At 47.0% G+C, this 13,308-nt stretch overlaps 1 protein-coding gene across 1 annotated transcript in view; it reads left to right on the forward strand.

Moving 5' to 3' along the window:
- The window catches only part of supt6h (SPT6 homolog, histone chaperone and transcription elongation factor), a 46,111-nt gene that overhangs the window by 8,728 nt on the left and 24,075 nt on the right, over nucleotides 1-13,308 (forward strand). Inside the window, exons 10-17 of the mRNA XM_055935617.1 lie at nucleotides 707-796; nucleotides 972-1,114; nucleotides 1,640-1,797; nucleotides 3,167-3,280; nucleotides 5,589-5,718; nucleotides 8,437-8,587; nucleotides 10,379-10,533; nucleotides 12,054-12,249. Of these exons, the coding sequence (XP_055791592.1) occupies nucleotides 707-796; nucleotides 972-1,114; nucleotides 1,640-1,797; nucleotides 3,167-3,280; nucleotides 5,589-5,718; nucleotides 8,437-8,587; nucleotides 10,379-10,533; nucleotides 12,054-12,249 (1,137 nt within the window). The remainder of the gene's footprint in view (nucleotides 1-706; nucleotides 797-971; nucleotides 1,115-1,639; nucleotides 1,798-3,166; nucleotides 3,281-5,588; nucleotides 5,719-8,436; nucleotides 8,588-10,378; nucleotides 10,534-12,053; nucleotides 12,250-13,308) is intronic.

Consider the following 13,308-nt stretch of genomic DNA (forward strand, 5'->3'; position numbering starts at 1 on the left):
GTAGTCGCTAAGGCTCTAACTGTGTGTGTGTGTAGTTGCTAAGGCTCTAACTGTGTGTGTGTGTGTAGTTGCTAAGGCTCTAACAGTATGGGTGTGTGTAGTCACTAAGGCTTTAACAGTGTGTGTTTGTAGTCGCTAAGGCTCTAACAGTATGTGTGTGTGTAGTCGCTAAGGCTCTATTAGTGTGTGTGTGTTGTGGCTAAGGTTCTAACAGTGTGTGTGTAGTTGCTAAGGCTCTAACTGTGTGTGTGTGTGTGTGTGTGTGTGTGTGTGTGTGTGTGTAGTCGCTAAGGCTTTAACAGTGTGTGTAGTTGCTAAGGCTCTAACAGTGTGTTTGTAGTCACTAAGGCTCTAACAGTGTGTGTGTTTGTAGTCGCTAAGGCTCTAACAGTATGTGTGTGTGTGTAGTTGCTAAGGCTCTAACTGTGTGTGTGTGTAGTTGCTAAGGCTCTAACTGTGTGTGTGTGTAGTTGCTAAGGCTCTAACAGTATGGGTGTGTGTAGTCACTAAGGCTTTAACAGTGTGTGTTTGTAGTCGCTAAGGCTCTAACAGTATGTGTGTGTGTAGTCGCTAAGGCTCTAACAGTATGTGTGTGTGTAGTCGCTAAGGCTTTAACAGTGTGTGTGTGTAGTTGCTAAGGCTTTAACAGTGTGTGTGTGTAGTTGCTAAGGCTCTAACAGTGTGTGTGTGTCTCTGTTCCCTGCAGGTTCCGTTCATCGCATTCTACAGGAAGGAGTACGTGGAACCGGAGCTCAACATCAACGACCTGTGGAAGGTCTGGCAGTGGGACGAGAAGGTAAAGGATGACCTTTGTCATGTGACATAAGACCTGGAGGCTCACACACCCCTGTGTTTACCAGCAGTTGGTAACCTTTGCTTTTAGGTTGTACCAACTGTAATCCAGAAGCCTCGTTCCATTGTTGATTCTCCTCGTATTGACCCACTTCCTGTCCCTCGACCCCTGACCTCAGTGGTGCCAGCTGAAGAGCAGGAAGCAGAACCTGACACGTCTGTTCCGGAGGATGCAGGGGTACCAGTATGAGCAGATCTCTGCCGACCCTGACAAGCCCCTGGCCGACGGCATCAGACCCCTGGACACTGCTGATATGGAGAGGTACGTAGTTCGGTTCCACACAGGGTCAGAGGAAATAGATGGCACCCTATATAGTGCACTACTTTTGATCAGAATAGTTATCCATGGAGAGATATGTCTAAACACGGCCGTAGGAGAACAGTGGTGTTAACAGGGCCAACGGGACCCGTGATTGACAAGCTCAGTCCTGTACGTTGTGTAAACGTTATAGCAACAGGTCTAAAAGGACAGATAGGAAGTAAAGGAATAATTATTTTTGATGATATTTTCTTTCCCACAACGTGTGCTCAAGTGTTGTAATGCACTAAGGGCCAGTTTCCCGGATACAGATGAAGCATAGAGATGTGTTTTCTTCTCAGGGCTTTGTCTGTGTCTAGAAAGTCAACAGACTTCCCATAACATGATAGTACATCAAAGTTCAGAAGTCTCATAGCCCCATGTCTTCACAGAAGCCAGGACCCATTTAGTAAAGTCCAGCTAGTCTTACTGTTCCCCTCTGCTGCCCTCGCCCTTCTCCTCCCCTGCCCCCTCCTCTACCCCCTGCAGACTGAAGGACGTCCAGTCCATAGATGAGCTGAGTGATGTGTATAGTCACTTCCTTCTGTACTATGGCCGAGACATCCCCAAGATGCAGAACGCAGCCAAGGCCGCCAGCAAGAAGAAGAAGAAGAAGAAGAAGAAGAAGATTGAGGTCAACGAGGAAGGTTGGATGCCATGTTGACAATTATAACTGATTACTATTATAGTGAATAACTATATTGTTAACCCAGAAATTATTTGATAAGGAGATCAAAATGGCTGCCAAGAGGATTTCGATGTTTCCTTATTTCTTTGAAATCACACCCTGAGACTGCTGGCTAAAATATCAAAACAAGGTGTCGTTGTTGTATATAGTAAAAGGTGTCGTTGCTGTATATAGTAAAAGGTGTCGTTACTGTATATAGTAAAAGGTGTCGTTGCTGTATATAGTAAAAGGTGTCGTTACTGTATATAGTAAAAGGTGTCGTTGCTGTATGTAGTAAAAGGTGTCGTTGCTGTATGTAGTAAAAGGTGTCGTTGCTGTATGTAGTAAAAGGTGTCGTTGCTGTATGTGGTAAAAGGTGTCGTTGCTGTATATGGTAAAAGGTGTCGTTGTTGTATATGGTAAAAGGTGTCGTTGCTGTATGTAGTAAAAGGTGTCGTTGCTGTATATAGTAAAAGGTGTCGTTGCTGTATGTAGTAAAAGGTGTCGTTGCTGTATGTGGTAAAAGGTGTCGTTGCTGTATATGGTAAAAGGTGTCGTTGCTGTATGTAGTAAAAGGTGTCGTTGCTGTATATAGTAAAAGGTGTCGTCGCTGTATATAGTAAAAGGTGTCGTCGCTGTATATAGTAAAAGGTGTCGTCGCTGTATATAGTAAAAGGTGTCGTCGCTGTATATAGTAAAAGGTGTCGTCGCTGTATGTAGTAAAAGGTGTCGTCGCTGTATGTAGTAAAAGGTGTCGTCGCTGGTGTCGTCGCTGTATGTAGTAAAAGGTGTCGTTGCTGTATATAGTAAAAGGTGTCGTTGCTGTATATAGTAAAAGGTGTCGTCGCTGTATATAGTAAAAGGTGTCGTCGCTGTATATAGTAAAAGGTGTCGTCGCTGTATATAGTAAAAGGTGTCGTTGCTGTATGTAGTAAAAGGTGTCGTTGCTGTATATAGTAAAAGGTGTCGTCGCTGTATATAGTAAAAGGTGTCGTTGTTGTATATAGTAAAAGGTGTCGTTGCTGTATGTAGTAAAAGGTGTCGTTGTTGTATATAGTAAAAGGTGTCGTTGTTGTATATAGTAAAAGGTGTCGTTGCTGTATGTAGTAAAAGGTGTCGTTGTTGTATATAGTAAAAGGTGTCGTCGCTGTATATAGTAAAAGGTGTCGTCGCTGTATATAGTAAAAGGTGTCGTCGCTGTATATAGTAAAAGGTGTCGTCGCTGTATATAGTAAAAGGTGTCGTTGCTGTATATAGTAAAATAACAGCACCTTTTCAACAACCCTGTGTTGACTTTTTTTGTGTGATTTCCACACTCCACACATCATGTCTCTTCCCATTCCTTTCAGGTGAGGAGGAAGAGGTGGAGGAAGAGGTGGAGGAGGAGGAGGAAGAGAAGGGGCCTGACCTGAAGCTGGCATCTCGTAGAGACATGTACAGCATCTGTCAGAGCGCCGGGCTCGGTGAGTCACCTCTGACCTGTCGTCTACTTATCTGTACTGAATGGGACCTACGCTTGACTTCATTGTGCTTGTGATTGCTGAAAGGGGCTTGACATGTGAAACGTGAAGAAAATATACCCTGCTCTGCATCAAGACATTACTTCTGGCAATCTGTCTCATCCTTTTCAAATTCTGCAGAGGCTGACGTGTTACAGTATGAATGCACCGGGACATGTTAATGTCCAGACACGTCGCATCAGGAACTAATAGCTTCTCTGTTAATGTCAAGACACGTCGCATCAGGAACTAATAGCTTCTCTGTTAATGTCCAGACGCGTCGCATCAGGAACTAATAGCTTCTCTGTTAATGTCCAGACACGTCGCATCAGGAACTAATAGCTTCTCTGTTAATGTCCAGACACGTCGCATCAGGAACTAATAGCTTCTCTGTTAATGTCCAGACGCGTCGCATCAGGAACTAATAGCTTCTCTGTTAATGTCCAGACGCGTCGCATCAGGAACTAATAGCTTCTCTGTTAATGTCCAGACGCGTCGCATCAGGAACTAATAGCTTCTCTGTTAATGTCCAGACGCGTCGCATCAGGAACTAATTGCTTCTCTGTTAATGTCCAGACGCGTCGCATCAGGAACTAATAGCTTCTCTGTTAATGTCCAGACGCATCAGGAACTAATAGCTTCTCTGTTAATGTCCAGACGCATCAGGAACTAATAGCTTCTCTGTTAATGTCCAGACGCGTCGCATCAGGAACTAATAGCTTCTCTGTTAATGTCCAGACGCGTCGCATCAGGAACTAATAGCTTCTCTGTTAATGTCCAGACGCATCAGGAACTAATAGCTTCTCTGTTAATGTCAAGACGCATCGCATCAGGAACTAATAGCTTCTCTGTTAATGTCAAGACGCATCGCATCAGGAACTAATAGCTTCTCTGTTAATGTCAAGACGCATCAGGAACTAATAGCTTCTCTGTTAATGTCCAGACGCATTGCATCAGGAACTAATAGCTTCTCTGTTAATGTCAAGACGCATCGCATCAGGAACTAATAGCTTCTCTGTTAATGTCAAGACGCATCAGGAACTAATAGCTTCTCTGTTAATGTCCAGACGTATCGCATCAGGAACTAATAGCTTCTCTGTTAATGTCAAGACGCATCGCATCAGGAACTAATAGCTTCTCTGTTAATGTCCAGGCGCATCGCATCAGGAACTAATAGCTTCTCTGTTAATGTCAAGACGCATTGCATCAGGAACTAATAGCTTCTCTGTTAATGTCCAGACGCATCGCATCAGGAACTAATAGCTTCTCTGTTAATGTCCAGACGCGTCGCATCAGGAACTAATAGCTTCTCTGTTAATGTCAAGACGCATCGCATCAGGAACTAATAGCTTCTCTGTTAATGTCCAGACGCATCGCATCAGGAACTAATAGCTTCTCTGTTAATGTCCAGACGCATCGCATCAGGAACTAATAGCTTCTCTGTTAATGTCCAGACGCATCAGGAACTAATAGCTTCTCTGTTAATGTCAAGACGCATCGCATCAGGAACTAATAGCTTCTCTGTTAATGTCCAGACGCATCGCATCAGGAACTAATAGCTTCTCTGTTAATGTCCAGACGCATCGCATCAGGAACTAATAGCTTCTCTGTTAATGTCCAGACGCATCAGGAACTAATAGCTTCTCTGTTAATGTCCAGACCCATCGCATCAGGAACTAATAGCTTCTCTGTTAATGTCCAGACGCATCGCATCAGGAACTAATAGCTTCTCTGTTAATGTCCAGACCCATCGCATCAGGAACTAATAGCTTCTCTGTTAATGTCAAGACGCATCAGGAACTGATAGCTTCTCTGTTAATGTCCAGACGCGTCGCATCAGGAACTAATTGCTTCTCTGTTAATGTCAAGACGCATCGCATCTGGAACTAATTGCTTCTCTGTTAATGTCAAGACGCATCGCATCAGGAACTAATTGCTTCTCTGTTAATGTCAAGACGCATCGCATCAGGAACTAATAGCTCCTCTGTTAATGTCAAGACGCATCGCATCAGGAACTAATAGCTTCTCTGTTAATGTCAAGACGCATCAGGAACTAATAGCTTCTCTGTTAATGTCCAGACGCATCGCATCAGGAACTAATAGCTTCTCAGAAAATGTCTTACTGGCCTTGGACCTCCATGCCATTGCTCTTTGCTCACTCGCTCTCTTGCTCTCTCCATCTTTCTCTATTTCGCTCTCTTTCTTTTTCTCTCTCTCCTCTCTCCTCTCTTCTCTCTCCTCTCTCTTCTCTCTCTCTCTCTCTCTCTCTCAGATGGCCTGGCTAAGAAGTTTGGTCTGACTCCAGAGCAGTTTGGAGAGAATCTGAGGGACAGCTACCAGCGTCACGAGACAGAGCAGTTCCCTGCCGAGCCTGTAGAGTTGGCTAAAGACTACGTCTGCAGGTAAGCACACACACAGAGCAGGGTAAACCGCTTAACACACACACACACAGAGCAGGGTAAAACGCTTAACGTAACGACACACACACAGAGCAGGGTAAACGCTTAACGTAACGACACACACACAGAGCAGGGTAAACCGCTTAACGACACACACACAGAGCAGGGTAAACGCTTAACGTAACGACACACACACAGAGCAGGGTAAACCGCTTAACGACACACACACAGAGCAGGGTAAAACGCTTAACGACACACACACAGAGCAGGGTAAACCGCTTAACGTAACGACACACACACAGAGCAGGGTAAACCGCTTAACGTAACGACACACACACACAGAGCAGGGTAAACCGCTTAACGTAACGACACACACACACACAGAGCAGGGTAAACCGCTTAACGTAACGACACACACACAGAGCAGGGTAAACGCTTAACGTAACGACACACACACACACAGAGCAGGGTAAAACGCTTAACGACACACACACAGAGCAGGGTAAAACGCTTAACGTAACGACACACACACAGAGCAGGGTAAAACGCTTAACGTAACCACACACACAGAGCAGGGTAAAACGCTTAACGACACACACACAGAGCAGGGTAAAACGCTTAACGTAACCACACACACAGAGCAGGGTAAAACGCTTAACGTAACCACACACACAGAGCAGGGTAAAACGCTTAACGTAACGACACACACACACACAGAGCAGGGTAAACCGCTTAACGACACACACACAGAGCAGGGTAAACGCTTAACGTAACGACACACACACAGAGCAGGGTAAACCGCTTAACGACACACACACAGAGCAGGGTAAAACGCTTAACGACACACACACAGAGCAGGGTAAACCGCTTAACGTAACGACACACACACAGAGCAGGGTAAACCGCTTAACGTAACGACACACACACAGAGCAGGGTAAAACGCTTAACGTAACCACACACACAGAGCAGGGTAAAACTCTTAACGTAACCACACACACACACACAGAGCAGGGTAAACCGCTTAACGACACACACACACACAGAGCAGGGTAAAACGCTTAACGACACACACACAGAGCAGGGTAAACCGCTTAACGTAACGACACACACACACACAGAGCAGGGTAAACCGCTTAACGTAACGACACACACACACACAGAGCAGGGTAAACCGCTTAACGTAACGACACACACACACACAGAGCAGGGTAAACCGCTTAACGTAACGACACACACACACACAGAGCAGGGTAAACCGCTTAACGTAACGACACACACACACACAGAGCAGGGTAAACCGCTTAACGTAACGACACACACACACACAGAGCAGGGTAAACCGCTTAACGTAACGACACACACACAGAGCAGGGTAAACGCTTAACGTAACGACACACACACACACAGAGCAGGGTAAACCGCTTAACGTAACGACACACACACAGAGCAGGGTAAACCGCTTAACGTAACGACACACACACACACAGAGCAGGGTAAAACGCTTAACGACACACACACAGAGCAGGGTAAAACGCTTAACGTAACGACACACACACAGAGCAGGGTAAAACGCTTAACGTAACCACACACACAGAGCAGGGTAAAACGCTTAACGACACACACACAGAGCAGGGTAAAACGCTTAACGACACACACACAGAGCAGGGTAAAACGCTTAACGACACACACACAGAGCAGGGTAAACCGCTTAACGTAACGACACACACACAGAGCAGGGTAAAACGCTTAACGTAACCACACACACAGAGCAGGGTAAAACTCTTAACGTAACCACACACACACACACAGAGCAGGGTAAACCGCTTAACGTAACGACACACACACAGAGCAGGGTAAACCGCTTAACGTAACGACACACACACACACACAGAGCAGGGTAAACCGCTTAACGTAACGACACACACACAGAGCAGGGTAAACGCTTAACGTAACGACACACACACACACAGAGCAGGGTAAACCGCTTAACGTAACGACACACACACAGAGCAGGGTAAACGCTTAACGTAACGACACACACACACACAGAGCAGGGTAAAACGCTTAACGACACACACACACAGAGCAGGGTAAACCGCTTAACGTAACGACACACACACAGAGCAGGGTAAAACGCTTAACGTAACCACACACACAGAGCAGGGTAAAACGCTTAACGTAACCACACACACAGAGCAGGGTAAAACGCTTAACGTAACGACACACACACAGAACAGGGTAAACCGCTTAACGACACACACACAGAGCAGTGTAAAACCCTTAACGACACACACACACACACAAGGTAGGGTAAAAACGCTTAACGTAACGACACACACAGAGCAGGGTAAAACGCTTAAAGTAAAGACACACACACACACACACACACAGAGCAGGGTAAAACACTTAACGACACACACACACAGAGCAGGGTAAAACGCTTAACGACACACACACACAGAGCAGGGTAAAACGCTTAACGACACACACACACAGGGTAGGGTAAAAACGCTTAACGTAACGACACACACAGACAGAGCAGGGTAAAACACTTAACGACACACACACGCACAGGGTAGGGTAAAACGCTTAAAGTAACGACACACACACACAGAGCAGGGTAAAACGCTTAACTCTGTAGAGTTGGCCAAAGAATAAGTCTGCAGTTAACCACACATACACACTGACCCCCCGAGCTCTCCCTCTGTCTGTGTTTGTAGCCAGTTTAACAGCCCCGAGGCGGTGTTGGAGGGGACCCGTTATATGGTTGCGATGCAGATTGCCAGGGAGCCTCTGGTCAGACACGTCCTCAGACAGACGTTCCAGGAGAGAGCCAAGATCAACATCAAGCCCACCAAGAAGGGAAAGAAGGTATGGGAACCAAGACAACGTATTAACAGTGTTAATGTTATTGATGGTAGGTAGACAGGATGTGAGAACTTTCCTCTGTATCACCATTTACTATTGTTTAACTGAGAAGGAACCAACCTGGGATCCAGTGCTGGACTAACATGCATAACAAAGAGACCTGTCTTTAGACCACAGCCAACATAACAAACTGAGTGAGACCTGTCTCTAGACCATAGCCAACATAACAAACTGGGTGAGACCTGTCTTCAGACCATAGCCAACATAACAAACTGAGTGAGACCTGTCTTCAGACCACAGCCAACATAACAAACTGAGTGAGACCTGTCTTCAGACCACAGCCAACATAACAAACTGAGTGAGACCTGTCTTCAGACCACAGCCAACATAACAAACTGAGTGAGACCTGTCTTCAGACCACAGCCAACATAACAAACTGAGTGAGACCTGTCTTCAGACCACAGCCAACATAACAAACTGAGTGAGACCTGTCTCTAGACCACAGCCAACATAACAAACTGAGTGAGACCTGTCTTCAGACCATAGCCAACATAACAAACTGAGTGAGACCTGTCTTCAGACCATAGCCAACATAACAAACTGAGTGAGACCTGTCTTCAGACCATAGCCAACATAACAAACTGAGTGAGACCTGTCTTCAGACCATAGCCAACATAACAAACTGAGTGAGACCTGTCTCTAGACCACAGCCAACATAACAAACTGAGTGAGACCTGTCTTCAGACCATAGCCAACATAACAAACTGAGTGAGACCTGACTTCAGACCACAGCCAACATAACAAACTGAGTGAGACCTGTCTTCAGACCACAGCCAACATAACAAACTGAGTGAGACCTGTCTCTAGACCACAGCCAACATAACAAACTGTGTGAGACCTGTCTTTAGACCACAGCCAACATAACAAACTGAGTGAGACCTGTCTTTAGACCACAGCCAACATAACAAACTGAGTGAGACCTGTCTTCAGACCATAGCCAACATAACAAACTGAGTGAGACCTGTCTTCAGACCATAGCCAACATAACAAACTGAGTGAGACCTGTCTTCAGACCACAGCCAACATAACAAACTGAGTGAGACCTGTCTTCAGACCACAGCCAACATAACAAACTGAGTGAGACCTGTCTCTAGACCACAGCCAACATAACAAACTGAGTGAGACCTGTCTTTAGACCACAGCCAACATAACAAACTGAGTGAGACCTGTCTTCAGACCACAGCCAACATAACAAACTGAGTGAGACCTGTCTTCAGACCACAGCCAACATAACAAACTGAGTGAGACCTGTCTCTAGACCACAGCCAACATAACAAACTGAGTGAGACCTGTCTTCAGACCACAGCCAACATAACAAACTGAGTGAGACCTGTCTCTAGACCACAGCCAACATAACAAACTGAGTGAGACCTGTCTCTAGACCATAGCCAACATAACAAACTGAGTGAGACCTGTCTTCAGACCACAGCCAACATAACAAACTGAGTGAGACCTGTCTTCAGACCACAGCCAACATAACAAACTGAGTGAGACCTGTCTTTAGACCACAGCCAACATAACAAACTGAGTGAGACCTGTCTTCAGACCACAGCCAACATAACAAACAAAACAACAGCATGTTGATGTAATACCGTTTAACGTTCATGTAAGGGTTTAGAATAACGTGTCGTATTAACTTGACTTCTGCAACAAATGGTGTAGAAATGTCTGTTTTAAGGCGTGATCCTCTTTGCTGTACTCACGCCATGTTGACCCGACTCTGGTTTGTTACAGGACATGGACGAGGCCCACTTTGGCTACTCCTTCAAGTATCTGAAGAACAAGCCGGTGAAGGAGCTGAACGGAGAACAGTTCTTAAAGATGTGCCAGGCTGAGGAGGAGGGCCTTCTCACCATAGACATCTGCATCGACCTCCTAGGGGTCAAAGGGTAAGGCGTGGAGGCATCCACCTCCATAGGGGTCAAAGGGTAAGGCGTGGAGGCATCCACCTCCATAGGGGTCAAAGGGTAAGGCGTGGAGGCATCCACCTCCATAGGGGTCAAAGGGTAAGGCGTGGAGGCATCGACCTCCTAGGGGTCAAAGGGTAAGGCGTGGAGGCATCCATCTCCTAGGGGTCAAAGGGTAAGGCGTGGAGGCATCGACCTCCTAGGGGTCAAAGGGTAAGGTGTGGAGGCATCGACCTCCTAGGGGTCAAAGGGTAAGGTGTGGAGGCATCCATCTCCTAGGGGTCAAAGGGTAAGGCGTGGAGGCATCGACCTCCTAGGGGTCAAAGGGTAAGGCGTGGAGGCATCCATCTCCATAGGGGTCGAAGGGTAAGATGGAGGGCCAAACCATAGAGAATGAAAGGTTGTATTAACATGGGCAGCGCCATTTGAGGGCTTCCACCATGGTAATGTAGTCAACTGGGTAGGACTCCCAACTTCATTGGCTGATGCCTCCTTGTGACCCAGTTGGAGTCATGTACAACCGGGTCATCAGGAAGGATCAGCCAATCGTGAAGAAGAGAATGGACTACTTCAGAATAGCCTCAATGGCGCGGCCCATGCTGTCACAGCCGCTCTAATGGCACAGATACAAAGATGAGTCCTCTATCTATCTCTATGGGCCAAACTCATGAGTTAAAGTTTCCGTCTCTCTGAATGGTCAAACTTACCTCCCCCTCTCCTCTCTCCATCTCGCTCTCTGCCACCCCCCCTTCCCCCTCTCTCTCCTCTCATCTCTCTCTGCCACCCCCTCTTTCTCCTCTCCATCTCTCTCTGCCACCCCCTCTCTCTCCTCTCCATATCTCTCTGCCACCCTCCCTCTATCTTTCTCTGCCACCCCCCCTTCTCCATCTCTCTTCCACCCCTTCTCTCCATCTCTCTCTCTCTGCCACCCCCCTCTCCATCTCTCTCTGCCTCTCCCCCTCTCTCTCTCTGCCACCCCCTCTCCATCTCTCTCTGCCTCTCCCCCTCTCTCTCTCTGCCACCCTCCCTTACCCCTCTCTCTCCGTCTCTCTGCCACCCCCGTCTCTCCATCTCTCTCTCTGCCACCCCCCTCTCCCCCTCTCGCTCTCTGCCACTCTCTCTCTCCATCTCTCTCTCTGCCACCCCCCTATCTCTCTGCCACCCCCCTCTCTCTCTGCCACCCTCTCTCCATCTCTCTCTCTCTGCCACCCCCCCTCCCTCTCTCTCCATCTCTTTCTCTGCCACTCTCCCTCTCTCTCTGCCACCTCTCTCCCCCTCTCTCTCTGCCACCCCCCTCTCTCCATCTCTCTCTCTGCCACCCCCCTCTATCCATCTCTCTCTCTCCATCTCTCTCTCCTCTCCATCTCTCTCTGCCACCCCCCTCTCTCATCTCTCTCTCTGCCACCCCCCTCTCTCCATCTCTCTCTCTGCCACCCTCCCTCTCTCTCTCTCCATCTCTCTCTCCTCTCCATCTCTCTCTCTGCCACCCCCCCTCTCCCCAGGGTTGCAGGTGACCAGACATACTTTGATGAGATCAAGCAATTTTACTACAGAGATGAGTTCAGTCACCAGGTGCAGGAGTGGAACAGACAGAGGACCCTGGCCATCGAACGCTCCCTCACACAGTTCCTCTACCCTCAGATGGCCAAGGAACTCAAGAACAAACTCATCGCGGAGGCCAAGGAAAACATCATCAAGGTAGACAATGTTACAGCAAACCTAGCTACTTCCAGGACTCACCATAATGTATCCCATAGGATGTTGAGTTGACATGACTCACCATAATGTATCCCATAGGATGTTGAGTTGACATGACTCACCATAATGTATCCCATAGGATGGTGAGTTGACAGGACTCGCCATAATGTATCCCATAGGATGGTGAGTTGTCGGGACTCACCATAATGTATCCCATAGGATGTTGAGTTGACAGGACTCGCCATAATGTATCCCATAGGATGGTGAGTTGACAGGACTCGCCATAATGTATCCCATAGGATGGTGAGTTGACAGGACTCACCATAATGTATCCCATAGGATGGTGAGTTGACAGGACTCACCATAATGTATCCCATAGGATGGTGAGTTGTCGGGACTCACCATAATGTATCCCATAGGATGGTGAGTTGACAGGACTCACCATAATGTATCCCATAGGATGGTGAGTTGTCGGGACTCGCCATAATGTATCCCATAGGATGGTGAGTTGACAGGACTCACCATAATGTATCCCATAGGATGGTGAGTTGACAGGACTCGCCATAATGTATCCCATAGGATGGTGAGTTGACAGGACTCACCATAATGTATCCCATAGGATGGTAAGTTGACAGGACTCACCATAATGTATCCCATAGGATGGTAAGTTGACAGGACTCACCATAATGTATCCCATAGGATGGTGAGTTGACAGGACTCGCCATAATGTATCCCATAGGATGGTGAGTTGACAGGACTCGCCATAATGTATCCCATAGGATGGTGAGTTGACAGGACTCGCCATAATGTATCCCATAGGATGGTGAGTTGACAGGACTCGCCATAATGTATCCCATAGGATGGTGAGTTGACAGGACTCGCCATAATGTATCCCATAGGATGGTGAGTTGACAGGACTCACCATAATGTATCCCATAGGATGGTGAGTTGACAGGACTCACCATAATGTATCCCATAGGATGTTGAGTTGACAGGACTCACCATAATGTATCCCATAGAATGGTGAGTTGTCGGGACTCACCATAATGTATCCCATAG

This window comes from Salvelinus fontinalis, chromosome 10, assembly GCF_029448725.1.
Source record: "Salvelinus fontinalis isolate EN_2023a chromosome 10, ASM2944872v1, whole genome shotgun sequence".
In the NCBI taxonomy this organism is placed as follows: Eukaryota; Metazoa; Chordata; class Actinopteri; order Salmoniformes; family Salmonidae; genus Salvelinus; species Salvelinus fontinalis.